At 51.5% G+C, this 25172-nt stretch overlaps 1 protein-coding gene across 1 annotated transcript; it reads left to right on the top strand.

The window, feature by feature from the left end:
• Positions 1–17501: 17501 nt before the first annotated feature.
• Positions 17502–23934, top strand: SLC46A1 (solute carrier family 46 member 1; the record flags this gene model as incomplete). The annotated part of the gene is made up of 5 exons (XM_080982280.1): positions 17502–17831; positions 19182–20034; positions 21012–21095; positions 22019–22175; positions 23134–23934. 5 exons carry the CDS (start codon positions 17502–17504, stop codon positions 23213–23215), a joined length of 1506 nt encoding a protein of 501 aa, XP_080838406.1. The 3' UTR covers positions 23216–23934.
• Between the last annotated feature and the right edge of the window lie 1238 nt (positions 23935–25172).

A 25172-nucleotide genomic window follows, 5' to 3' on the forward strand; every position in this document is an offset into this window, starting at 1 on the left:
ACTGGAATTGGTCCGGTCCCCCATCTCCCACAAAGCTACAGTTCCCAGGTTTCTGGGAATGGGTTAAACCAAGATGTCTGTAATATAGGTAGGGGAGGGAGAGGGCTGTGTTTATTATGGGATGGGTGATCATGCAGAAAATATTATCACAGCATCTGCACACCCTGGTTGGCATAGAATGGCGACCTGCATTCTCCCCTTCACCTACCCACCAATTTAACCTAAAATTAACCTTTCGAGGAAAAATACAATGTTTATTATTATTATTAATTATCTGCTTCATGACCAAGTTATCAAAGCAGGGCACAGTGAGATAAAATGAGATAAAATAGCAAAGATTGCAAACTCAGGAAAACACCAGAAGAGTCTTGCGGGATCTGGCCTGGGGCTCCTCCAGCCCATTCTTCTGCGCTCACAGCAGGCGACCAGATGCCTATTATGGGAAACCTTCAAGCAGGATCCAAGCACAAGAACACAGCCCTCTTACGAAGGCAGAGCAGAGCCCTCGTGGCTAGAAACCATTGACCATAAAAATTTAAAATTTCAAACCGCATCTGCTTTGCAATTTCTGAATGACTCTGTTATTTTAACTCCCCTTCTGGAAGCACCTCCACCCCCAAGACTAAATTTAAAATAATAGAATCATAGAACTGTAGGGTTTGAAGGGGCCCCAAGGGTCATCTAGTTCAACCCCCTACAATGCAGGAATCTGGGCTAAAAGGGTCCCATGTTGCAGGCTGGGGTTAAAGGTGGAGCTTCCTGGCTCTACTTCTGAAGGGCTGCATACACACCATATCTTATCATCCCCCCCCCAAAAAAAAACACCCATTCTGGGAACTATAGTTTACTCTGCACTGTGCTACAATTCCCAGCACCCTGTAGTTCTTGTTTTGGGGAGGAAGAGCTCCCAATGTACTCAGAGCTTGCCCTTCTCATCTGGCCTCCCAGTGACTCTATCTGCTCGTGGTGGGAGGAGGTCCAAATTGGGGGTTCCCGTCCCTTGTGCTCCTGCTGCAGCCAAGGAAGGTTGAGGAGGGGGTTAATCCCCAGAGAAAGACACACCCTTCCCCAACACTTGATCCTCGAGGTGTGGGCGCACGTGCAGAGTGGGGCGGGTGTCGCAAGGCCCTGTGTGCCAACTCCTGGGAGAAGGACAAGGAAGTGAAACACACCTGCATGCTTTCTTTATAAGGGGTGAAACTGAGTACCCAGAGGCAGCCTCCCCTCTCACGGCATCGCCCCGCTCGGCACCTAAAGCGCGTTCAAGCCACGCTCAAATAATCCCAGGAACTGTGGCAAACTGTATAGAGGTTTGCCGGCGGCGCCGGGATCCTCTGCGAACGAAGCATCCTCCCGGGCGTCACGACGCCTCCCTTCGCCCCTGCTCAGACCCACCAACTGTCCTGGCTTTACCGGGTCTTCCTGGATCACAGAAGGCAACCCCGGCTTCTGTTTTGATCCCAGAATGTCCCGTTTTTGGGTCCAGGGCTCTGGTGCAAGTCCTGGACCAAGAGACGCTCCATCGGATGTTCGTCAGCAGCGTCGCATCAAAGCCCTTTCCCGTCCAGAGCTGTGGCACGGCTCTGCGGATATTTGCCAGAGCGCCAGGCGAGAGCGGGCGAGCAGGGGGTGAGGGTGGGGAGGGCAAGTGGCAAGAGTGGGCAGGGGGTGTCCCAAATTTAGTTAGGAAAAGTTGGAGCGTGTGTGAGTTTTGTGGCTGAGCAGGAATTTGAACCCTGCTCTCTCCCGGGTCCCTAGTCCAGGAGTCCAACCATTACACCCCAATGGCTCTGTTTTTAAGCCCGGGAGCCACATTGTCTCACGGGAAATGTTTTGGGGGCCAGGGGTCAGACATGAATGGGCTGGGGGCCAAAGTGGGTGGGGCCAGAGGCAAAAGCAGCAGAGGAACGGATGTGACTCTAACCTTTGTACGTTAGATTATATTTCCAGCCGCAGGAAAGTTGGAGAGGCACATCTCCAGGAACGCAAGAGGCAGGATCACAGCTCAAGGCCGCATTCCATCCAGCAAAAACATTCAAAAAGGGTGCAGAGCAGGGGCGACCGGGGGTGTGGCCTGGAGAGAAGGGGTGTGGCTTAGGGAGAGTGCCGAGGTCCAGATTGAGGGTCCTGGGGGGCCAGATTTGACTTCCAGGACTGAGGCTTCCCATCGCAAGAGCGCTTTCTCGTGCTCTCTTTCTTTCTCTCTCTCTCTCTGATCTGATAATTTCCTTATCTGACGCCTTTTGCAACATTATGGTGCAAAGTCAGCACATTATGTAAGATCATAAATCCATTAAAAATATCCCTGTAATAATTAAACCATCAAACTTGTGAGTGTGTGAAAGAGAAAGAGAGATCGCATCCCTTTGCTCTGCTTGGCTGAGGTTCAGGTTCCAAAGAGATCTTTCAAGAAGCAAACGGAGGGAAGAGGGAGGGAAGCAAAACCTGCCATCCCGAGGGTGAGCAGGAAGCTGGATCGTGTCCAAGGTCATGGATTGTCTGGGGAGGGGGGGTGGCTTTTTGCTTTCGCTCCCCCTCGCCCGCTCCTCTGCAGCCACACCTTGGAAACCACAGAGGCCTCTGCAGCGCGATTACTGAACAAAGAAATAATTAATAATTAATGTGTGGTAGTGATGCCAAAGCCAGGTGGCTCTGGGGGTCTGGGCACCCACCATTTTTTGTGGGTGCCCGGCATCTGCCCCCCACCACTGCCACACTCTGCCTGCTGCCATTACTGGCTGCCACCTGACCTCTGGTGCTCCAGGGTGGCAATGGCAACTAGATCAGGGCTAGCAAATCTCCAAATCTCCTGGTCTGCCCCGCAGAGGACCTTAAGGTCCATGAACAACCATAGTTTAGAGGTCCCGGGCCCTAAGGAAGTCAGACTATCCTCCACCAGGGCCAGGGCCTTCTCAGTGATGGCTCCGACCTGGTGGAATGCTCTGTCCCATAAGACCAGGGACCTGCAGGATTTAATCCTCCTTCCATTGGGCCTGTAAAACAAAGCTGTTCCGCCTGGCCTTTAATTTGATTTCAACCTGATCTTTTATTTCCCTTCTCTTACCTTCCCCCTCCCCTTTTATGAAGATCACCCGCTCTGAGACCCCACAGCTAATTCTTCCCTGGCCTCCTCGCTGGCCCAAGTAGGACCAATTCAGCCAGCTAGCCCTGGGGATTATCTAATGCTTAAAGGTAAAGGTAAAGGGACCCCTGACCATTACATCCAGTCATGGCAGACTGGGGTTGCGGCGCTCATCTCGCTTTATTGGCTGAGGGAGCCGGCGTACAGCTTCCGGGTCATGTGGCCAGCAGGACTAAGTCACTTCTGGCAAACCAGAGCAGCACACGGAAATGCTGTTTACCTTCCCACCAGAGCAGTACCTCTCTACTTGCACTTTGAGGTGCTTTCGAACTGCTAGGTTGGCAGGAGCAGGGACCAAGCAGCCCGAGCTCACCCCGTTGCGGGGATTTGAACTGCCGACCTTTTGATCGGCAAGTCCTAGGCTCTTTGGTTTAACCTACAGTGCCACACATGTCCCTAATGCTTATTTCCCCTAAACTGATTTTTGAATTTTATTGTTATTCATGTTTTTACACTGTATTTTATGCTGCTTTTATAATTAAGTGTTTTAAATTTGTTGTTAGCCGCCCTGAGCCAGGTTTTTGAACCGGGAAGGGCGGGATATAAACAAATATTTATTTATTTATTTATTTATTTATTTAGAGCAGGAGAGTTCACAACCACCTTATGTTTTCTCCTTTCCAGCACCTTTTGTCACCAGAGATGCTGCCAGGAAAAGGATCCTGGGACCTTTGACCTGCAAAGCTAGGGCTCAGCCTCAGAGCCATTGCCCCACATAGGCCCTCCACGTGGGGCGTGCACAAGGCCAGTCATTGTGCAAAGGATCCCAGAGCTCGCGCCCTCCACTCTTGAGGGCGTCACAAGCACAAACATCCGTCTCCAGCCCATCCTAGCCGGTAATGGGGTGGTTGTGATGGTTTTCATTTCCTCCAAATGAACTCTGCGCCTTCAGAGCTGCTCAGGAGGAAGCCCTTTTCTGCTGCTATAGCAATTATCGCAGTCCTGTTCCCCTCCAAACAAGGCGAACATTGCGCTCTCCGAACGACAATGCCAGTCGCAAGAGCGTTGCTCTGCCCCTTCTCCAGAAGCCAAGAAACCTCATCATAAATCAGCCTCATAAATTACTTCTGGGAATAATAAAGGCCGTCAAACCTTGAAAAGGGATCATTTATCTTTTGCAGCTGGGAGCAAGCCCAAGGAGCAAAGTCACCGCCCGGGAGTATTTATTTATTTCGTAAAACCTATATGCCACGTGTTTTGCTTTTTAAAGTCGTCAAAGTGATTTACGAGAAGATTAAACAATAAAACCAAGGAAAAATCGCAGCAATACTTTAAAACACCAGAAAAGTTAAAATACTAAGAACGAAACTTGTAGCGGCTTTCTAAGTGCCTGGAGAGGCTTGTCTAAGCAAGAATGTTTTAAGCAGGGGCTGAAAAGAATGCAGGGGCCTGCTTGATATCATTAGGCAGGGAGTTCCAAAGGGTAGGTGCTGTTTTTACAAATGTAGAGCAGGGATTATTTGCAGTAGAGCTGAATGCACTGATCAAAGTGGGTGTTTGTGGGGTAAGGCCATCTCGTAGATCTCATTGTGGGGTAAGGGGATCTTGTACCAGGAGAAGAAGCTCCATGGCCACCAGAAATGTCTTGTCTCAGCACACCCCTGTAGCCTCATTGATGTTTCTGGGCCCCAGCTCCAGTTTTCCTCAGTGGCCAGCATGGCCAGTGGTCAGGGACAATGGAGCTGCAGCCCAAGAATATCTGGAAGGTCCAGCAGGGCCATTCCCCGCGTTTCATCAAGATCATAAGAGGCTCTCCAGATTTAAGTCCCCAACTGTGCAGCAAAGAGTTAAACTGTGGAACTCCCTGCCACAGGAGGCAGTGATGGCCACCAACCTGAATAATAATAATAATAATAATAATAATAATTTATTATTTATACCCCACCCATCTGATTTACCCATCCACTCTGGGTGGCTCCCAACAGAACACCAAAAGCACAATAAAACATCAAACATTAAAAACTTCCCTAATCAGGGCTGCCTTCAGATGTCTTCTAAAAGTCAGGTAGTTGTTTATTTCTTTGACATCTGATGGGAGGCTGTTCTACAGGGTGGGTGCCACCACTGAGAAGGCTTTAAAAAGAGGATTGGGCCTTGAGCTTGTTTGGAGGTTCTAGCAGGGGAGCGCAGCTATCGTATACCCTTGACCAAAGAACGGTACACTCCTTCTATCTGGGATGGTCGTCCTCTTCCACCAAGCGCGCAGCTTCGGGAGGGATGCACATGGAGTGGTGAGGAAGGAAGGGGACACCCGCCTAGCCAGGCAGATCAGCTGAATCAACCCTGGCGATCAATGGGGTGACAGATTCCTTATTAAAGATTATATAAGATTTTGCAACTACTGGACTCAGTTATCTTATCAGGAAGAAGAGGACAAGGCCGGCCCTGTTTTTTCCAACAATATCTTGGAAATGGAATTGAAATAAGTAAACCGCTTTGAGGTGTCCTTTACAAACAAGCAGTGCATAAATTTTGTGAAATAAAATTAATAAAAGATGATGGAATGAACCTTCAGAAAGAAAAAGATAAACTTATGCAGGATTAAGCATTCTGAATACATATGGGTCAATTAAATTTTTAAAAAATGACAATTCTAATATAAACTTTAAAACCTTAAAATGAAAAGATGTGATCTTGGCATAGAAAAGTGTAAAACCTGTGTGTGCTTCCCCATTAAAATATTTCTAAGAATTCAAAATAAAATAAAACAAAAAGAGGATTGGACTCATTCACAGAGGAGGAGAGGGCAACTGAGAGCTGCTAGCCAGAATGGCTGTGTTCTGCTCCATGGTCAGAGGCTGATTTCCCCTAACACTTGCTTGGCCACTGTGAGGACAGGGCGCTGGGCTAGGTGGGCTCTAAGAATTCCAGAAGAGGCTGGATAAGGCCAAAGGGTCTCACCCAACATTCTCCCTGTGACTCACCAGATGTCCCAGAGGGAAGAAGCCCACAAGCAAGGCCTGAGGGCAACAGCAGCAAGTGTTCCCTGTCAACTGGCATTCAGAGGTAGACTGCCCATGGGCATGGAGGTTCTGCTATTGTAGGCTGAGCCTAGTCCATGCCAGGGAATCGTTGGCCCGCGTCCTCAGATCCAGAGAGAGAGCAAAAGAAAGCACCAGGAAAGATCCTTCTTTGGAGGAAAGCAGTTTATTCTCTGTGCACAGCAGACAGCCAGCAGAATAATTTCTGGAAGACTGGCTGCCCCGAAATACGCCTCTGCAAACTTTCTTATACCTTGAGAAAGCTCTCTCCCTCCTCCGCTCTCCCTCGTCTCGTATGTGTCTTTCTTATCTTGCATTCCTAAAGTAAGAAAGCGAGGGGCCTCTGGTTATTTCTAGCTTACAGTCTCCTTCATATGTGTCTTTCTTATCTTACATTCCTAAAGCGAGGGGCCTCTTTTGCAGAAGTCAAATTAGCTCAGAAATTTACTTAGATCCAAAGTACAGAGAATATAGAAGATCCTTCTTAGGTACAAGGTACAAGGTATAGAAAGCATATAGAAAGCAATCCTTCCCTCTCCCTTCACTCCCTCCTCTTCTTATGAACAACCTAATACTTAGGTTCGTTCTGGGGTAGGGGTCTATAATCTCTCATGAAAGCAAGCACACGAGGTCCCATCATGCGAGACATCATCTTCTCCATCATATTTTGCATACATTGCATCAAGCAGGGCATACAGAAGCAGAAAAGCAATAGAAGCATTATTGGACTTATCACCATAATAAATATCCTCCCCATCCATCCACCTGGGAAGATGCCGTCCAACCAAGACATATCCCAGCCCTCCCAGGTTTGTACAGGGACATGTGCTACCTTTTCAATGCTTGCTGCCAGATCACGGATAGCCTCGCCGTGGTCTGAAATGTTGAAGCAACATGCTCCACCTGTGAGATTTAACGCTGCACAAAAGCCTCCATGTTGCGCCAGGAGAAAGTCCAATGCTAATTGGACTGAGAGAAACGCATTGCATGTCTCATCCAATTGCGTAGCAATTAGCCTAAGGGCCGTGGCTGTCGTGTTAGCAACAATCTCTACCACTGCCTGGAGTCTGATTACGCGGTTCAAGTTATAGATCGGCCCCCTTTCCCCAGAGATTTTCTCTCCCTGATTCCATGAGGCTGGAGCATAATGGGCCAGTATCCTTTCCGGAGGCCACTGATTTTTGCCCCAATTCTGGGAGCTGCCACCTGCAAGTGTTGCCAGGTCAGCCGAACGCCTCCTTCTACGGGGTGCAGAGGCAATCTGGTCAGGAATCCACATGGGGGGTATTAAGTAGGCTGGAAAACAGACCCCATACCATCCTCTTGGGAGGGCATGATAGGCCTTCCTGCCACACACCCAGTAAACGTCCTGACCATGGGCAGATATGGTGCCTCTCAGCAAGCGGGCCAGGCATGCAATCAAATTGGAACCAGAAAAGGTTCCTGTCTCGGACTCAAACATGTTAGTCGGGGCTGGGAAGGTACGATCACGGTGGGAAGTGCCCACATAGGTCTGAGCGTCACTTATGTCATTTGATTTGTTGACACAAAGGCAGCCAGTGATCCTGTGAACCTGGAAAGGGACGGAATGATTCCATAAAGAAGAATGGTTGCCCAGAGGCTGGAAGGCAACAAGTGGAGTTGTAACCAAGGATTCATTCCAAGGCACAGGGAGGAGTGGCATTCCTCCCAGAGCATCTACAGGGGCCAGAGTGCAGACGGCACAATTGGTCCGATTTGCAGAGAACGCAACCATCTCAGCAACCTGAATCCACTTATTATATGTGTGGTGGGCCCCCCACGATTGCAGCAGTTGTCCTGGTCACTGTGAGTGGTATTGGCATTTCAAAGGTCAAAGGCAGCAGAAATACCAGCATGGGGACCCACAGTCGTATTTGAGCCATTGTATGCACGGGGAGGGGCTTAGGTAATTACGCTGAAAGAAAGACCCACTAGACACCCTCCTCTGCAGGGGTGGCGTAAAGCAAACCAGGCCCAGGTACCTTCAATAAAGTTCAGTTATGCGAAAGGAAAGAAAAGAAAATGTGAAAATGTTCTCTTTCAATCCATGCTGGATCCTGGAGCCGTGCCAAACGTCAGCGTCCGGAGTGACGTAGGCAGGGCTGTAGTCTGGTGGGTGTCGGGTCGTCTGGTGGGCGTTGGGCATCTTGGGTCCCTTCCAACAAGGCTGGAGCGATGTCTGGGCGTCTGGGTCCAGTCTGGGTCCTCATCATAGGGATGCAGAGGCTCGACCAAGGCACAAGGCGTTCCAGCAAAAGCTCACCTGTTAAGAGAAGAGATAACAAAGACGGCAGCGATTGCACAGAACAAATTGATAGGTAACATTTGCACATAAGGTATAGGCCTAGCAAACATTAATTCAAAAGGGTATGCTTGGCAGGAAACTTCGCAAGGAAGGGGTTAACAGTTCTGTTCCTTGGGTTAAATTTTGCCAGCTGAGATTTTTAAAAGTCTCATTTGTGTGCTCTAGGTTTCAGAGCTTTAAGCCATGTTGCAAATTTCAGTTCATTTGCCAGTGTCTGTAGAAAGAACAATGCGCTCCTTGCTTCTGGCAAAGTTTCAAATTCCTCAAAATATCAATTCCTATGTTATGCTGCGGCTCCTTTTTCAGAATAAAATTGCACCTTAAAAAGAAAAACTTGACAAAGTTCACAGAAAGCATTCACTTGCTTTTAAGAAAGTCACTTCTTCAGGTTAATACTTTGGGGCAGGGGGGTGGGTAACTCTTGGCCTTCTGGGTTTATGTGGCTGAACTGTAAATCCAGAAAGTGTGAGGTTCAGGGTAACTGGCTGAATGCAGCAGTGTCCTTGGAATAGCTGCCAAGAGATAACGCTCTGAAGCTACCTCCAAGCGCCTGGCACAAAAGGGGGGGGGGGGGGAGAGCTGATGTCCTGTGACTTGCATGATTTTTTTTTAAAAAAACAGTCTGTTCAATTGCTTTTTTGCTGCAACAGTCTTTTTGAGCAAGAACAGAGATGAAAAGAAATAATTTTTGAGAAATCTTGTTGTTCCCAGCCTGTGGGGAGTGGGGCCTGTGGGCATTCCATTTCCCAATGACTCCCTTGCCTGCAGATGGCGCACTGGCTTCTTCCCTAGGCGTCTTCTGACCCTCCCGTGGACACCCTCGCTTGCTCCAGGATTGCGTTTTTGGCTTTCTGGCTGCTGGCTGTTTGAAGACAAACCCCTAATTATTTTGGCCAGGTCCTCTTCGAAAGAAGGATTCTGATTTAAAGTGCTTGGAGGTCTGTGGTCCTGGGCATCGGATGACTCCAGGGGGTCGTACACTCAGTGGAGTGGAGCCATCAAAGTGGAGTTTTAGCTGCCTCAATTGCAACTATTAGCTGCCTCAATTGCAACATCAGTATTGTCCGCTGCCCTGAGGGCATTTTTCTTGCGGATTTCCTCAATGGTCAGTAATTGTAATTCTAGGGTTTTAAATCCCTTGGGTTTTTAATTGTCTCTTTTTTAACAGTTCTGTCCTATGCGGCTCTCAAAGCCTTCCCTTCTGTTTCTTTCTGCCAGTTCACATCCTTGCATTGTGCTGCTTCTAGAACCAAGAAGCCACATCCAGCTCTGTTTTAAACAGTTCTACATACTGGAACACTCTGTCAAACTGCTTACTAGTCCATCTTATCTCTTTATCTAGAGTTTTTCTGAAGTCTTCATCATCATCATCATCAACAACACCTTTCTCTTCACCTTCCTTGCTAACTCAACCAATCCCTTTACAAATTCCTCATCATCCTCTTCTTCCTCTTCTGATTCATCAGCCTTGGGGGGTTCAGGCTGGGGGCCAACTCCTCCCGGTGCCTGGGGGCCTGGGTCCAGGGGAGGGGCAGTTGGTGGAGCATAGGGTGGAGGTGGTTTAATGACTTCCCCCTCCTCTTCTTCTGGGTCTGGTATCACTGGGGGCTTTTCTGACTTCCCTGTCGGTCGAACTGCACAAACTGTACTTTGTGGGGCGTCGCCTCGGCAGGCTTTCAACCACGATGGGTTCTTTTCTACATTGGTTTTCCAAGTAGAAATGTAGGGGATCTGGTCTGGGTGGACGTTCAAGATATTTTGATACAGTGGGTTGATTAGTTGCAAATCAAAGCTCCCCTCCGAGGGCCAATTAGTTTGTTGCGAGGGCCAGTCAACCTCACATAATGTTCTCATCCTCCGTTGCCTCAATTTGATTCCCCAATCATCATGCTTTGTGGCTGCTTTCCAGTTGTTTAAAAAGCATTCCAGAGGACTACATTGGCTTGCCCCAGACCCCATTTTCAGATACTCTGCTGCTAACAGGTTGTAAATTCTCTCACTCTACACACACTACAGCCCTACAATCGCTCGGCCAAGGGGGACACTAAGCCCTGGCCCACACTTGACAATTCAGTCACTAGAGTATCTGACATGCAACATACAACATACAAAACACATCAATATAATTTCAACATGTAACACACTAAACACACCAAAATAATTTCAGCATGCAATACACAAAACACACCAAAATAATTTCCCCTCTGTTCCCCCCCCCCTTTTTTTTTTTTTTTTTTTTTACCAAACCTTACCGGTGGCACACCACTGCCACGCCCCTTTTTTTTCCCTTCCTGGCTGCACTCTACTGCATAACCAGTCCCCTTTTTCCTGGTGGCTGGCACTCTACTGCACAACCAATCCCCTTATTCCTGGTGGCACCTTATTGCCTGTGGCACCCTGCCACAACCAGGGGAGGTTGATCAAGCCTCCTGCCCTTTCCGTCGGGCTGCCCTTTCCGTCGGGCTTACCTTTTCCGCTGCGGACCTGTCCCCTCGGCGCCGTCCTCTTTCCTCCCTCGACCTGGGTCCTTGCTCCGGAGCGGTGTGGCTGGCTCCCCCCACAAATTGGCAGGGTGCGCGTGGAGCCTGCAATTGCCGATCCGAGCTGTCCACCAAGGTCGAGCCTGGCTCTCCCCAGCCCTCTGAGGTGGGGCAGATTCCCGGTCAGGGAACCAAGATGTAGGCTGAGCCTAGTCCATGCCAGGGAATCGTTGGCCCGCGTCCTCAGATCCAGAGAGAGAGCAAAAGAAAGCACCAGGAAAGATCCTTCTTTGGAGGAAAGCAGTTTATTCTCTGTGCACAGCAGACAGCCAGCAGAATAATTTCTGGAAGACTGGCTGCCCCGAAATACGCCTCTGCAAACTTTCTTATACCTTGAGAAAGCTCTCTCCCTCCTCCGCTCTCCCTCGTCTCGTATGTGTCTTTCTTATCTTGCATTCCTAAAGTAAGAAAGCGAGGGGCCTCTGGTTATTTCTAGCTTACAGTCTCCTTCATATGTGTCTTTCTTATCTTACATTCCTAAAGCGAGGGGCCTCTTTTGCAGAAGTCAAATTAGCTCAGAAATTTACTTAGATCCAAAGTACAGAGAATATAGAAGATCCTTCTTAGGTACAAGGTACAAGGTATAGAAAGCATATAGAAAGCAATCCTTCCCTCTCCCTTCACTATCACAGCAGACCTCTGGAAGAAGAGCCTGGCTGGATCAGGCCCATAGTTGTCAACTTACAGATTTGAAAATAAGGGACCAGCAGCCTCGAAAATAAGGTATCAGCAGCCAAAATAAGGGATTTTCCAAACACAGGTATGTTCAACTTCTGAGCCCCTCCGAGCCAAAGGCAGAAAGCCCAGCCAGCAGCTAAACGAAGCCTCAAGCGGTGGTTCCCACAGCGCAGCAACCCGGCAAAGGGGATGCAGCAAGGAAAACCACCGTCACCGCTCCGCTGGGAAGCGCTGAGCAAAGGCGAGTCCCCAGGCAACGTGGCCCATTTGATTGGCACAAGGCATGCAAGCTCCACCCCCCCAGTCGTTCTTAGACTCCTTATTGGGTGAGCAACGCAGCCAAGTAACATAGTTGGAGCCTCCCTCCTCCCTGGCCGGCAGGGAGGGAGGGAGGGAGAGGAGCTGCTTCCTTTGAAACCCAGGAAATTTAAGGGACATCATCAATAAGGGACAGCAGCGGGACACAGCGCTGGGATAAGGGACTTCCCTGCCAAATACGGGATGGTTGACAGCTATGATCAGGCCAAAGGCCAAATGGCCCGATTGACAAGCGGAGGTTGGAGTGTTGCCCCAGTGGGAAGCGCACAAGCAAGGAGGACCTGAGCTCAACAGCAGCAACTTTCTCCACTTGTGATTCCCAATGTTGTAAACAAAATCTGCCCTTTTTCCCTTAGGGGTATCCAAGAGCCCATATAGAGCCCTTACGTAGTTCCCTATTGGTAGGAGAAAATAACAGAGGCCAACCAGAGACTATTGAGAAGCAAAGCAGCTAGTAAGCCTGATCTTTATTGATCTGTTGCAACAGGGTCCTCACTCACCACACGAAGGAGGGAGGAGGAACCCAGAACAATGGCGCGCAAGGCCTTATAAAGACTTTTGAAATTGCCACCCTGTAGATCAAGACCACCCCCAGAAACATCATACATACATCACAGAAGGGGTGTAACCTAAGACCACCCCTCAGATACATCACACCTACATCACAGAAAAGGCGGTCTAAAACAGAAATTTGAATGTTGTTTTTCTCTTGTCGTTTATCTCCTGTCTGGCAGGTAACTTGATTGAATTGCCTGGGGAGCCTGGCCATTCTTTTGTAGTGATAAATACTTAGTTCCTGAGCCAGGTCACAGGCTCACACCCCATTCAGACACAGACATACCCTTAAGACAGGATTTGTGAAGGAAAAGACAACAGGGAGGCTTTTCCATTTTCCTTTGACCTTGCAGAGAAAACATTTGGTCAGTTTGGGACAGTTTGGGAATAAAAAATGGTTCCAGGTTGATCTTCCTGTGCTGATCTATGTATGTGCTTGGTTGGTACACTTATAAACATTTAACATATAACTAAGACTGAGCCTAGAGGGACGCGGGTGGCGCTGTGGGTTAAACCACAGAGCCTAGGTCTTGCCGATCAGAAGGTCGGCAGTTCGAATCCCCACGACGGGGTGAGCTCCCGTTGCTCGGTCCCTGCTCCTGCCAACCTAGCAGTTCGAAAGCACACCAAAGTGCAAGTAGATAAATAGGTATCGCTCCGGCAGGAAGGTAAACGGTGTAGCAGGAACCCCCCACCCCAATCATTCAGTTTGTACAAACTTCACACACTCACACTCACACACTACATATGCCACACTTCTGTTATAAATTCATTCCAAAATCAACCATACATCGGATTTGCACTGTTCCATTTTTATTTTACTCCATATGACAAGGACTATCAAAGGGGGGTGGCTTGGTTCTGGTCAGCCATAATCCCTTCACCATCCCAGCACATCCACAGGAGCCCTGCCCAGTTGCTATGCCAACCCTGATGGTCCTAGACAGAAGACCATCAAGATCACAAAGAACTTGCATATGGGAGTGGATTCAGCATGGACTGAAACAAAGGACAATGATCAGATCTTCCCTCTGGGGGCAGGAAACTGCCAACTCCCCTTTGTCTCCTGGAAGTGACTCATGGGGAGGGGGAAAGGAGGAACCAGCCAGGTGACAGGACACTCAGGTTACCACCACAACTCCTCCCTCAACCCCTCCTTTCTGTAATGTATGCATGATGTTTCTGGGGGTGGGCTTGACCTAGAGGATGGGAATTTCAAAAGTTTTTATAAGGTCTTGCACACCATCTTTCTGGGTCTTTCCTCTCTCTCGCAAGTGAGGGGAACAACCTGTTGCAACAGTTCAATAAAGGCCAAGCCTACAGGCTGCTGTTTTGCTCCAAGTTATCCTGGTTGGTGTCTTTATTTTGTCCAAGGGAGCCCTCGGATTTTTCCGGTAACAACGGCGTTTCCATGCGCTGCTCTGGTTCGCCAGAAGTGGCTTAGTCATGCTGGCCACATGACCCGGAAGCTATACGCCGGCTCCCTTGGCCAATAAAGCGAGATAAGCACCGCAACCCCAGAGTCGGCCACAACTGGACCTAAGGTCAGGGGTCCCTTTACCTTTAAGACTGAGCCTTGGGCTTGCCGATTGGAAGGTCGGGGGTTCAAATCCCCGTGACGGGGTGAGCTCCTGTTGCTTGGTCCCTGCTCCTGCCAACCTAGCAGTGCGAAAGCACGTCAAAGTGCAAGTAGATAAATAGGTACCGCTCTGGCGGGAAGGTAAACGGCGTTTCCGTGCGCTGCTCTGGTTCGCCAGAAGTGGCTAAGTCATGCTGGCCACATGACCCGGAAGCTGTACGCCGGCTCCCTCGGCCAGTAAAGCGAGATGAGCACCACAACCCCGGAATCGGCCACGACTGGACCTAACGGTCAGGGGTCCCTTTACCTTTAAGACCTCAAAATTCCTATCACACCAGCAATTCAGAGGTAGACTGTCCCTGGGTGTGGAAGTTCTGCTGCCACCGTAAACCTCCATATGGAGAGCCCTGCACGTGGATCAGACCAAACCAGATGCCCAAAACCTGAGCCCAACAGCAGAAACTCTCTCCACTTGAGATTCCAGCATTTACCGACTCAGAGAACAGAGCCTGGAGAACAGAGCCTTATTTTCCACAGCCGGATCTGCCTGACCCCTTTTAATCTTTAGCTGTCCCGAGAGAAAGGAACAGTTGCTTCCCTGTTTCTCAACCTCCTGTCTCTTCGGAAGCGCTGAGAGGAGCACATAGAGTCCCTGGCAAAAGTCAGGCCCTGCAATCTGCAATTACGGGTCATAAAAGCCTGGTCGGGTTCACTGGCTGAGGCCGGGGAGGGGCTCTCTGCTCCCTGGCCCTGCTTGCAGCCTCGGCTGGGTTCACAGCCCCAAGGAACAAGAAGGGCACGACCACTGGGCTCTGCCCCCAGCACACCCGCATCTCCTCAGAGGGCAAAGAACAGGCTCCAAAGCCACACGGAGGCGCCTCCTCACACCTGATATTTAAGCAAGAAATCCATCGGGATGGTTGATTGAATCCTGATACGTTCAAAGGAGAAGCGCAGGAAAGCCTCGCAGCTACTAGGGGAATGTGTGAACACTTTTATCGTTCTTTGGGGAAGAATGTGGTTAAAAGGTGTTGGGAAGAACTGGGGTGATAGACAGGGTTGGGTGATGGGCTCATGTTTCTACGTGCCAAACACTACTACTTTGTGACATATTTGTGATGTCTCGATGATGCTGTTGAAAAATGTATTATGGGAGAGGTCTTAGAAGTTCATGCAACCCCATGCTCAGGGGTTTGTGTGTTTGAACTGTTACGGTAAAATCTGGGTGCGGAGCTACTCTGCCACCCAGCTTGTCGGACTAGGTCCGCGGGTCCCTGCGGAAGAAAATGAGCTCAGCCGGAGACAGGAGCAAACTGCAGAAGATCCAAGTTTATTGCGCAACAGGTTCAAGGCGAGATTGAACAGCGAGAAAGGGGTGACATGAACTTTTGAAATTTCCCTCCATGTCCCAGAATACAGTGCAAAATACATCCCAGTTACATCATGAATACATTAAGAAGAGGTTGGGTTACACAGATTACATCATGAATACATTAAGAAGAGGTTGGGTCACACAGGATTAACATATGGAGGAGGGAGGGGGGAATATGCAGAGCTGGAGATATGCGCAGATAAGCACATCCTGAGTACCTGATGAGAAGACAATGGTCCATGTATGCATGGTCTGCCACCTGGCATTGCCCGGAGGAAAGGCTTGGCAGAGTGATTTGACAGGATTAGGGTCTTGACACCTTGCTTGAGGGATTATGGAGGACAGGGGAGGTGTCATGGAGTCCTAGAGAAATTGAGCAAATTGGCACGTTGGTTTTCTATGAATTTTATAGATTTTAGTCCCTTTTGACACTGACAATTGGAAATAAATGGATATATTGTAGCGAAGAAGGAGGTGAAGAAGACATGCCCCCCCCCTTCCGTATCAGAACCTTGTTGCGACAAATAAAAACCAGGTCTACTGACCACTATTTGCTTCTTTAACTTGGCTGGAGACTCCTTCTTTGCTGACCCAGAGAGACCCACGGGAAGTGGCACCCCGATGTGCTGGGCAGGGGAGTAAATCCGCACCCCAGAATTTTTTCCTTATCAAGGGGTTGGTTTTGCTCTCTGTGTTTTTCTTGAAGCTGTCAAGCGGTGAAAATCACTGTGGTCGAAAACCATTTTGGGATGTTGATCTTGGCAATCAAGGGCTATTGGCCATTATTTCTATGCTCAGTCTCCACCTGCAGAAGCATTAACCCTTCTGAAGAGCAGGCGCTGGAAGGCGCATCAGAGGAGAGGGCTGTTGCGCTGGGATCCTGCTCGCAGCGTTTCCCACTGGCCACTGTGAGAACAGGAGGCTGCACTAGAGGAGCCCGCTGGGACCTGATCCAGTGGGCATATGTTGTTGGCCCATCTCCATTAAATGTTCAGCTTTCATTCTTTTTAAGGAAAGCAATGACAAGCCTAGACAGCATCTTAAAAAGCAGAGACATCACCTTGCCAACAAAGGTCCATACAATGGTACCTCGGGTTACATACGCTTCATGTTACATACGCTTCAGGTTACAGACTCCGCTAACCCATAAATTGTACTGCGAGTTAAGAACTTTGCTTCAGGATGAGAACAGAAATCATGCTCCAGCGGTGCGGCAGCAGCAGGAGGCCCCATTAGCTAAAGTGGTGCTTCAGGTTAAGAACTGTTTCAAGTTAAGAACGGACCTCCGGAATGAATTAAGTACTTAACCCGAGGTACCACTGTATAGTTAAAGCTATGGTTTTCCTAGCACGGTAGTGATGTATGGAAGTGAGAGCTGGACCATCAAGAAGGATGATCGCTGAAGAATTGATGCTTTTGAATTCTGGTGCTGGAGGAGACTCTGGAGAGTCCCATGGACTGCAAGAAGATCAAACGTATCCATTCTTAAGGAAATCAGCCCTGAGTGCTCACTGGAAGGACAGATCTTGAAGCTGAGGCGCCAATACTTTGGCCACCTCATGAGAAGAGAAGACTCCCTGGAAAAGACCCTGATGTTGGGAAAGATGGAGGGCACAAGAAGAAGGGGACGACAGAGGATGAGATAGATGGACGGTGTTCTCGAAGCTACAAACATGAGTCTGACCAAACTGCGGGAGGCAGTGGAAGACAGGAGTGCCTGGCATGCTCTGGTCCATGGGGTCACGAAGAGTCGGACACGACTAAACGACTCTACAACAACAACAATGTAGCCAAGTGTCTAGTCCCTATTAATCGAGGAGAGAGGAAGCCAAGCACGCAGGCAGGATTCTTCCCAGTTCCCCAGGCTCTCTGGACGCCGTCGTCTTGCCGTGGCGTCACGGCAGGTCCGCGAGAGCCGCGGCGCTTCCCTTTCCGGCGGCGGCGGCGGCGGCAGCCCCTTCCTCCGCCTTCCGCGCCCCGGCCGCCTCCTTCCCTCCTGCCGACCTGGCCATGGCCCGCCCTTCGCCCTCGCGTCGGGCCGGGCGGAGCTGGTGGCCGCTCCGCCCCTTGGTCGCTGCTGCCGCCGCCGCCATGGCTGAGCAGGCGGCGGGACCCCCGGCGGAGCCGCCCGGGGACGAGCCGGAGGAGGGGGCGCGGCGGGCCGGCTGCGCGCACCCGCGGGCCGTGGAGCCGGTGCTGCTGCTGGCCACGCTGGCCATGGGCTTGCAGGGTCCTCTCTGCACCCAGTACCTGTGGGAGCGCCTCGGCGCCGGGAATGGCAGCGCCGCCCGGCAAGGAGGAGGATGCGCCAACGGGAGCGGCTCCGCCAAGCAGGAGGAGGTGCGTCGCCCTTCCAGGCGCAGGCCGGGCCCCGGGGGGCTCTCCGGGCCCCTTCAGGGCCAGGGACCCCGGTGGGTGCCCGGCGGCAACGGGCAGCCTCTTTTCGGGAGCTGGGGCTTGGCCGGGGTAGACTGCGCCTGAACGGGGAAGCTCACCGGACAGGCAGGCTCTCTGCAGCCGGGAAGGTGCCTTAGAGCCAGGCACGTTCTTGCTCCATCAGGATCAGGACTGCTTGCACAGACTGGCAGCAGCTCTCCTCTGGGTTTCAGGCTGGGGGTCCTGTTGTTGTTGCTGCTGCGTTTATTTCTCTCCCACCTTTTGCTCCAGGTTGGGACTCGAGGTGGGACTACAGATAAAAACAAACGCAGAAACTCAGATAAAATAGGGAAAAGCCATTAAAAAGTTTTTAAATAGGAATTGAATAGAAACCACATATTTAAAAGAAAATGAAGAAGAATGTTTGTGTGTATAAAAGATAATAGGGGGTCTGTGGCTTTTTTTGTTCTTACTTTTATTATGTATTTCATGTTTTTATCTTGGATTTTAATGCTGGGAACCAACCTGAGATCTATGAATGAAGAGCGGTATACAAATTTTAAAAACAACAACAACAATAATAGCAGCATCAGCCTTTAGGGCATACCTAAGAGACTGCAGACGTATAGACCAAGTCAGACCTCTGGACTCCCAGCTCAGTATTGCCTACACTGACTGGCAGCAGCTCTGCGGGGTTTCAGACAGGGGACATTCCCAGTTCTAAGTTATTTATTTATAATAGATATTTATATACTGCTGTATCGTAAAAATAGATCACAGCGGTTTGCAACAATGTAAAAACATAAAACCGTACAATAAAATAGTAAAAAAATGAAACTGAGTTAAAAGCAAACAAAGAATTAAAGCAAACACCAGCCAACCCTTGTATTCTTCATGGCCTGCCTTGACCAGGCGGAATAGAAAAGTTTTTAGTAGGTGCCCGCTGCATCTCCAGTGGCAGGGAGTTCCACAGGACTGGGTCCATGACCCTAGAGGCTTGGTTTTTCATTGTTGTCAAGTGAGCCGCACCACGGGTGATCTCAGTGAGCAAGCTGGGATAGAAGGGTTCAGGCGACCCCTTGGGGATTGTAGACGCAAGTCGCTCAGGGCTTTGTACATTAACGCAAGACCCTCAAACGCAGCTCGGCAGCAGGTGGGCATCCTTTGTTCCTGGCCAGAAGCTCCCGCCAGCAATCTAGCCGCGCCAGCTGTAGCTTCCGAACCAGGCCCAAGGGCAGCCCCACGAAGAGTGCCTTGCAGTAGTCCAGCTCCCTCCTCCTGCCTCACAGCCCTCCGCCTTCCTCTTTCTCTCAGGAGCTGGAGACCCTGGTGGCCCACTGGAACCTCTACCTCAACCTTGCCGGCTTCCTGGTGGGCCTCTTCTCCGTCACGCTGCTCGGCCCCTGGAGCGACTCCGCGGGGCGCCGCCCGGCCCTCGCCCTTGCCTCTCTGGGCATGGCTCTGCAGGCGGCCATCTTCCTGGCGGTGATGTCCCTCCGGCTCCCCGTGGCCTGGCTGCTGCTGGGCCGCATCCTGGCTGGCCTCTCGGGCGACTACAACCTCATCCTGGCCGCCTCCTTCGCCTACGCGGCCGACGTCAGCGACCGGCGAGGGCGCACTTTCCGCGTGGCCATCCTGGAGGCCTGCCTGGGCCTGGCGGGGATGGGCGCCAGCCTCCTGGGCGGGCAGTGGCGCCATGCCCAAGGCTACGCGGCTCCCTTCTGGCTGGCCCTCTCCGCTAGCCTCGCCGCTGCTCTCTACGCCGCCGTCTGCCTGCGGGAATCGGTGGCGCCCAGGCGGCCTGCCAGGCTCCTTACCCTCCGACATTACGCCTCCGTCCTCCGCCTCTATGCGCCCGGCGCCCGGGGCTGGGAGTGGCGCAAGCTGCTCCTCTACTCCCTTGCCTTCTTCCTGGTGGTCAGCGTGCATTTCGGGGCCTCGGACCTGCTGGTGCTGTACGAGCTGAGCACCCCACTCTGCTGGGGCTCGCAGCTCATCGGCTACGGCTCAGCCGCTCACTACCTGGCCTACCTATCCAGCTTGCTGGGGCTGCGCCTGCTGCAGACCTGCCTCGAGGACGGCTGGGTGGCCGAAGCCGGCCTGCTCTCCAACATCCTGGGCCTGGGGACGATCGCGCTGGCGAGCACCACGCCCCTGATGTTCACAGGTGGGAGAGGAGGCGTTGCTGGAGGGTTGGAGAATGGGGACACCCGGCTGTCATCTAGCCCAACCCACTGGCCGCGCAGGGGTCGCAGCTAAAGAGTCCCTGGCAGATGGACAGCCAGCCTCTGCTTAAAAACGTTCAGGGAATGGGAGTCCATCTCCCAAGCACCTGTGTAGATTGGGAAGCTGGACCAGATGGGTTCCTGGCCTGATCCTGCTGCCGGGCTCTCCGCATGGAGGCCTACTGTGGGAGCAGAACCTCCATGCTCGGGGGCAGCCTACCCCTGAAGACCTGACGGTGCAGAACTGAAGAACCGTTGCCCTTGGCTCCTGCTTGTGGGCTTTCCGTGGGGGCATCTTGTAGGCCACTGTGGGGACAGGGGGTTGGGCTAGAGGGGCCACTGGCCTAATCCATTTCGTTCTGTGCTACGTGCCCTCAATGCAGAATTCTGAATTCCTGCACTGCGGGGGGTGGGACTAGATGACCCCTGGATGTGCCTCCACCTCGGGAGATTATAAGATGGGTGGGAAGCGCAAGCGAGGAGATCACAAGCAGGACCCGAGTGCAACTGCGGCTTTCCCTTTGGGATATCTGGTTGGCACAGGGTGCCGTGCTAGAATCGCAGAATTGTAGAGTTTGGAGGGAACGCAAGGATCATCTAGCCCCCTGCAATGCAGGAATCTTTTGGCCCCATGTGGAACTCGAACCCAGGACCCTGGGATTAAGCATCTCCTACCAACAGAGCCCTTTGGGCCTGATCCAGCAGGCTCTTATGACGCTCTTGTGGAACCTCCAGGCCCAGAGGCAGTCTATCTAGATTCCTAGAGAGCACTAACTGTGTCCCCCCTCCAGCATCAGAGACAATCAGTGCGTCTGGATGGCAGTTGCTGGGACATCCAAGTTTGCCCCAAACCGAAGTCCGCCATGTTAGTTCATTTCAGTGGGTCTCTTCATTTTCTTTCTCCTCCTTTCCCTGACAGGATACAGCCTCCTCTTCCTCTCCATGACTGTCACGCCTGTGATCCGCTCCAAGTTATCCAGGCTGGTGGACGAGAAGGAGCAAGGTAAGCAGAGCAAAGGTTCAGTGACCCACAGCCAGATCACCTGACCCACAATGCACTGGGGCAAACATGGCCGACGGCTAGGACTGATGGGAATTGTAGTTCAGTAATATCTGGAGGGCCAAAGCTTCCCACTGCTACCATAAGGACTAGAGACTTAGGAAAAACAAACTCAGAAGTTTCTAGTCCTCATGGCAGGAGTGGGAAGCTTTGGCCCTCCAGCTGTTACTGAACTACAACTCCCACCAGCCCCAGCAAGCCTGGCCAGAAGACAGAGAGGATGGCGGGCGTTGCGGTTCAGCAATGTCTGGGAAGGGGCAGGGGGTCCCCACTCCTGTCTTGTGGGTGCAAGGAGGCGCTCGGGAGCATGCCTGCTCAGGTGGCAGAATATAATATTTGCAGGGGGTGGCAGAGGGCAGAGATCCCTTGCCCCACATCTCTCGTTCTTCTCCCATGAGCAAAATCCTTAAATAATTGCACTGGTAAGGAGCTGCAAGAATCAGCGGTTGTGCATTTACTGGAGAAGCACGAGATGAGTTTCAGGCGTTGTTTGGGTAGCTGGTGGGAGTCGCTTCCCCATCAGGCTTGAGGACCTCCCCTCACTCCCAAGCACCCCTCCTGGGTAGGCTCCCAAATAAGCTGACACCTCCCTCTGTGAAGGTCTGGACATCACAGAACTACAGTTCCCAGCACCCTGGGAAGAGCAGACTCCTTCATAAGATGGTCTCTCCTTGACTGGAGAGGTCAGGTGGGCCACCTGTCAGGAATCCTTGAGCTGCAATTTCAGCATTGCATGGGGTTGGACTAGAGGACCTTTGGGGACACCTTCCAACCCTATGATTTTATGAAAACACCCACCGTTTGGGGTTGGGGGCATGCCCCTTGGGTGTCCCATGCGTGCTTCAGCTCTCTGCTCTCCCCTCCAGGCGCTCTCTTTGCTGCCGTGGCCTGCGTGGAAGGTCTCTGCTCGCTGGTGGCCACAGGGGTCTTCAACTCCCTTTACCCCGCCAGCCTCTCCTTCATGAAAGGCTTCCCCTTCCTCTTTGGGGCCGTCATCCTCCTCGTTCCAGCCGCCATCATCGGGTAAGTCCTCCTCTCTCCATCTTGACCATCCTGGCTTCCTGCATCGCACAGTCACCTCAAACCCCATAAGAGCTGCCTGGCTGTGGCTGAGTCAGGCCAAAGGGAGCCCTAGTGGCAGCTACTCAAACTGCAGCGTGACGACAGCCTTCCGTTGTTATTTATATAGGAAGAAATGGGATAAGTGTATAAGGATAGCCTGGCTTGTTCAGGCAAAGGGGCCCGTCGAGTGCAGCCTCCTGTTCTCACAGAGGCCAACCAGACGCCCCAGTGGGAAACCCACAAGCAGGATCTGGGCACAAGAGCAACTCTCCCCTCCTGCGGTTTCCAGCAAGCTGGGATTCCAGCTGCCTCCAACCATGGAAGCGAAGCAGAGCCTCCTAGCTAGGAACCCTCCAGAACCCTCTCTTCCTCCATTAATTTGTCTAATCTTCTTTAAAAGCCATCCAAGTTGTTGGCTATCCCTGTCTCATGTGGGAGGGAGTTCCACAGTGTAACTCTGCACTGTGTGAAGAAGTCTCAAATCTTCCATCCATCAGTTTCATTGGATCTCCACTAGTTCCAGTGCTGAGAGAGGGAGGGACAGTCATTTCTATTCACTTTCACCCCGCAATGCAGAATTCTATAAATTCCTGTAATGTCGCCATTTAAACTAAAAAGTCCCAAACACCGCAATTTTTCTTCCACCCCTCTTGATCCATTTGGGTTGCCCTTTTCAGAAACATTTTCCAACTCTGCAATGTCCTTTTTGAGGTGAGCAACCAGGACTGTACACAGTATTCCAAATGCAGTTGTATCGTGGCATTATAAGAGCTGCCGTTTTAATTTTTGTTTTCCTAATGATGCCTGGCATGGCAGTCGCCTTTTCCGCAGCTGCTGCACACCCTGGGCTCTATTGGCTCCATTCCTCGGAGGTCCTTAACTCTGCCCCTTCTCTCTCTCTCCCCCCTCCCTACCCCAGGTGGATCGAAATCCAGGACTCAAAACCCGACTACAGCCACTTTGCCGACATGCCTGGTCCGCTGCAGGAGGCGGAACAATGACCAGCTGAACCGGAGTTGCCACCCTTCCGGAAACCAGCAGTTGATTTCTGCACGTGCCTCTCCAATGACTTGAAAACAATTTCCTCTTGGCTCTTCACGTTTGGCCTTTTAATGTAACTTGGGCGGGGGGTTAACTTTCCTGTGAGAAATGCCTTGATCTCTGTGTTTCTGGATTGGGTGTGTCATGAGGACTAGAACCTTTCTTCAGATCTGTGGAGCTGGGAGGAGGAATCCTAACCAGGGGAGTGAGAGAGTGAGAGTGTGTTAGTGGGCTTTGTGTGTGCCATTCACAATGGCTTTTAGGGGAGATCACAAAGAAAGCCCCCTTTTCTCTCCCACGAATCTCTTCCTTGCCCGTTCTGGGGGTATCACCCACCCCAGCAGTGGGGAGTATTTTCCTTTTCCAGTGGTGCAGCTGCTGCTCTTTCCAGCCCAGTCTGTCGCAAGAGGATTCCCGTCTTCAGGAAACGGAGAGACAGCGAGTTCATCCCAAGATAGCAGGCTCCTAGGACGGACTTGGGTGCCAAGGGGGAGGCGGCCCGTCTCTCGATGACAACTGGCCCTCCTGTGCCAAGGGAGGTGGTGCCCCCCTCCCACTCAAGTTGGCTTCCCCATTCGTACTTGGAGGGGAAATTGCTGGTGGCAAATTGCTCCCGGACCCACCTGGGTGTGCATCAAAGGACATGTGGCAATAAAGTTGGAGGTGTGTGTTGATAAAATGCTCGCTTCTCTCTTTGCCCTTTTGCGCTCTGAGGTGTGCCAACTGGGGCCCTAAAGAGCGGCCTTGGAGATGCATCTCAGCTTGGGGGGGGGAGTGTTTTTCCACTCCTTCCCCTGTCCTTCTGCACCGAGAACAGATAAGAAGGAAGAGCTGGCACTTCAGGAACATCATGAGAACATCAGAAAAGGCTGCTGGGTCAGGTCCAAAGGGGCCCACTGAGTCCAGCGTCCTGTTCTCACAGTGGCTAACAAGATGCCACAGTGGCTAACAAGATGCCCCCCCACACAAGCAGGACCTAAGCACCCTCTCCCCTCCTGTGATTTCCAGCCTGTTTGCATGCAGGATGATGATGAAGAAGAGTTTGGATTTGATATCCCACTTTATCACTACCCTAAGGAGTCTCAAGGGATGCAGGTGGCGCTGTGGGTTAAACCACAGAGCCTAGGACTTGCTGATCAGAAGGTAGACGGTTCGAATCCTGCGCCGGGGTGAGCTCCCATTGCTCGGTCCCAGCTCCTGCCAACCTAGCAGTTCGAAAGCACATCAAAGTGCAAGTAGATAAATAGGTACCGTTCTGGCAGGAAGGTAAACGGCGTTTCCGTGCACTGCTCTGGTTCACCAGAAGCAGCTTAGTCATGCTGGCCACATGACCTGGAAGCTGTACGCCGGCTCCCTCGGCCAGTAAAGCGAGATGAGCGCCGCAACCCCAGAGTCAGTCACGACTGGACCTAATGGTCAGGGGTCCCTTTACCTTTTAAGGAGTCTCAAAGCGGCTAACAATCTCCTTTCCCTTCCTCCCCCACAACAAACACTCTGAAGTGAGTGGGGCTGAGAGATGTCAAAGAAGTGTGACTAGCTCAAGGTCACCCAGCAGCTGCATGTGGAGGAGCGGGGAAGCGAACCTGGTTCCCCAGATTATGGGTCCACCGCTCTTAACCACTACACCACACTGGCTCTCAAGGATGTCCTTGCAGAGCCGCTGCTGCCAGTCAGTGCAGGAAGACCCAGTGGTCTGGCTCAGTACAGAGGCACCTTCCAAGTGACCCATGAATCTGGTCCTTAAAATTGACTGGCAGGGGTGCAAACTGCAATTATTGGGGGTCATCAAGACCAAGGCCCTGAGTGGGGGAACTGGGTGGTGGCTAAGGGGGGACCTTCCCTGGACACTCAGTTACCCATCTCCCACCCAAGCACTGCCTTGTCCCCCCCTTCCCGCAAACCCTCCAACTGAAAGGC

Source organism: Podarcis pityusensis (assembly GCF_964106645.2).
Source record: "Podarcis pityusensis genome assembly, chromosome: 15".
Lineage (NCBI taxonomy): Eukaryota > Metazoa > Chordata > Lepidosauria > Squamata > Lacertidae > Podarcis > Podarcis pityusensis.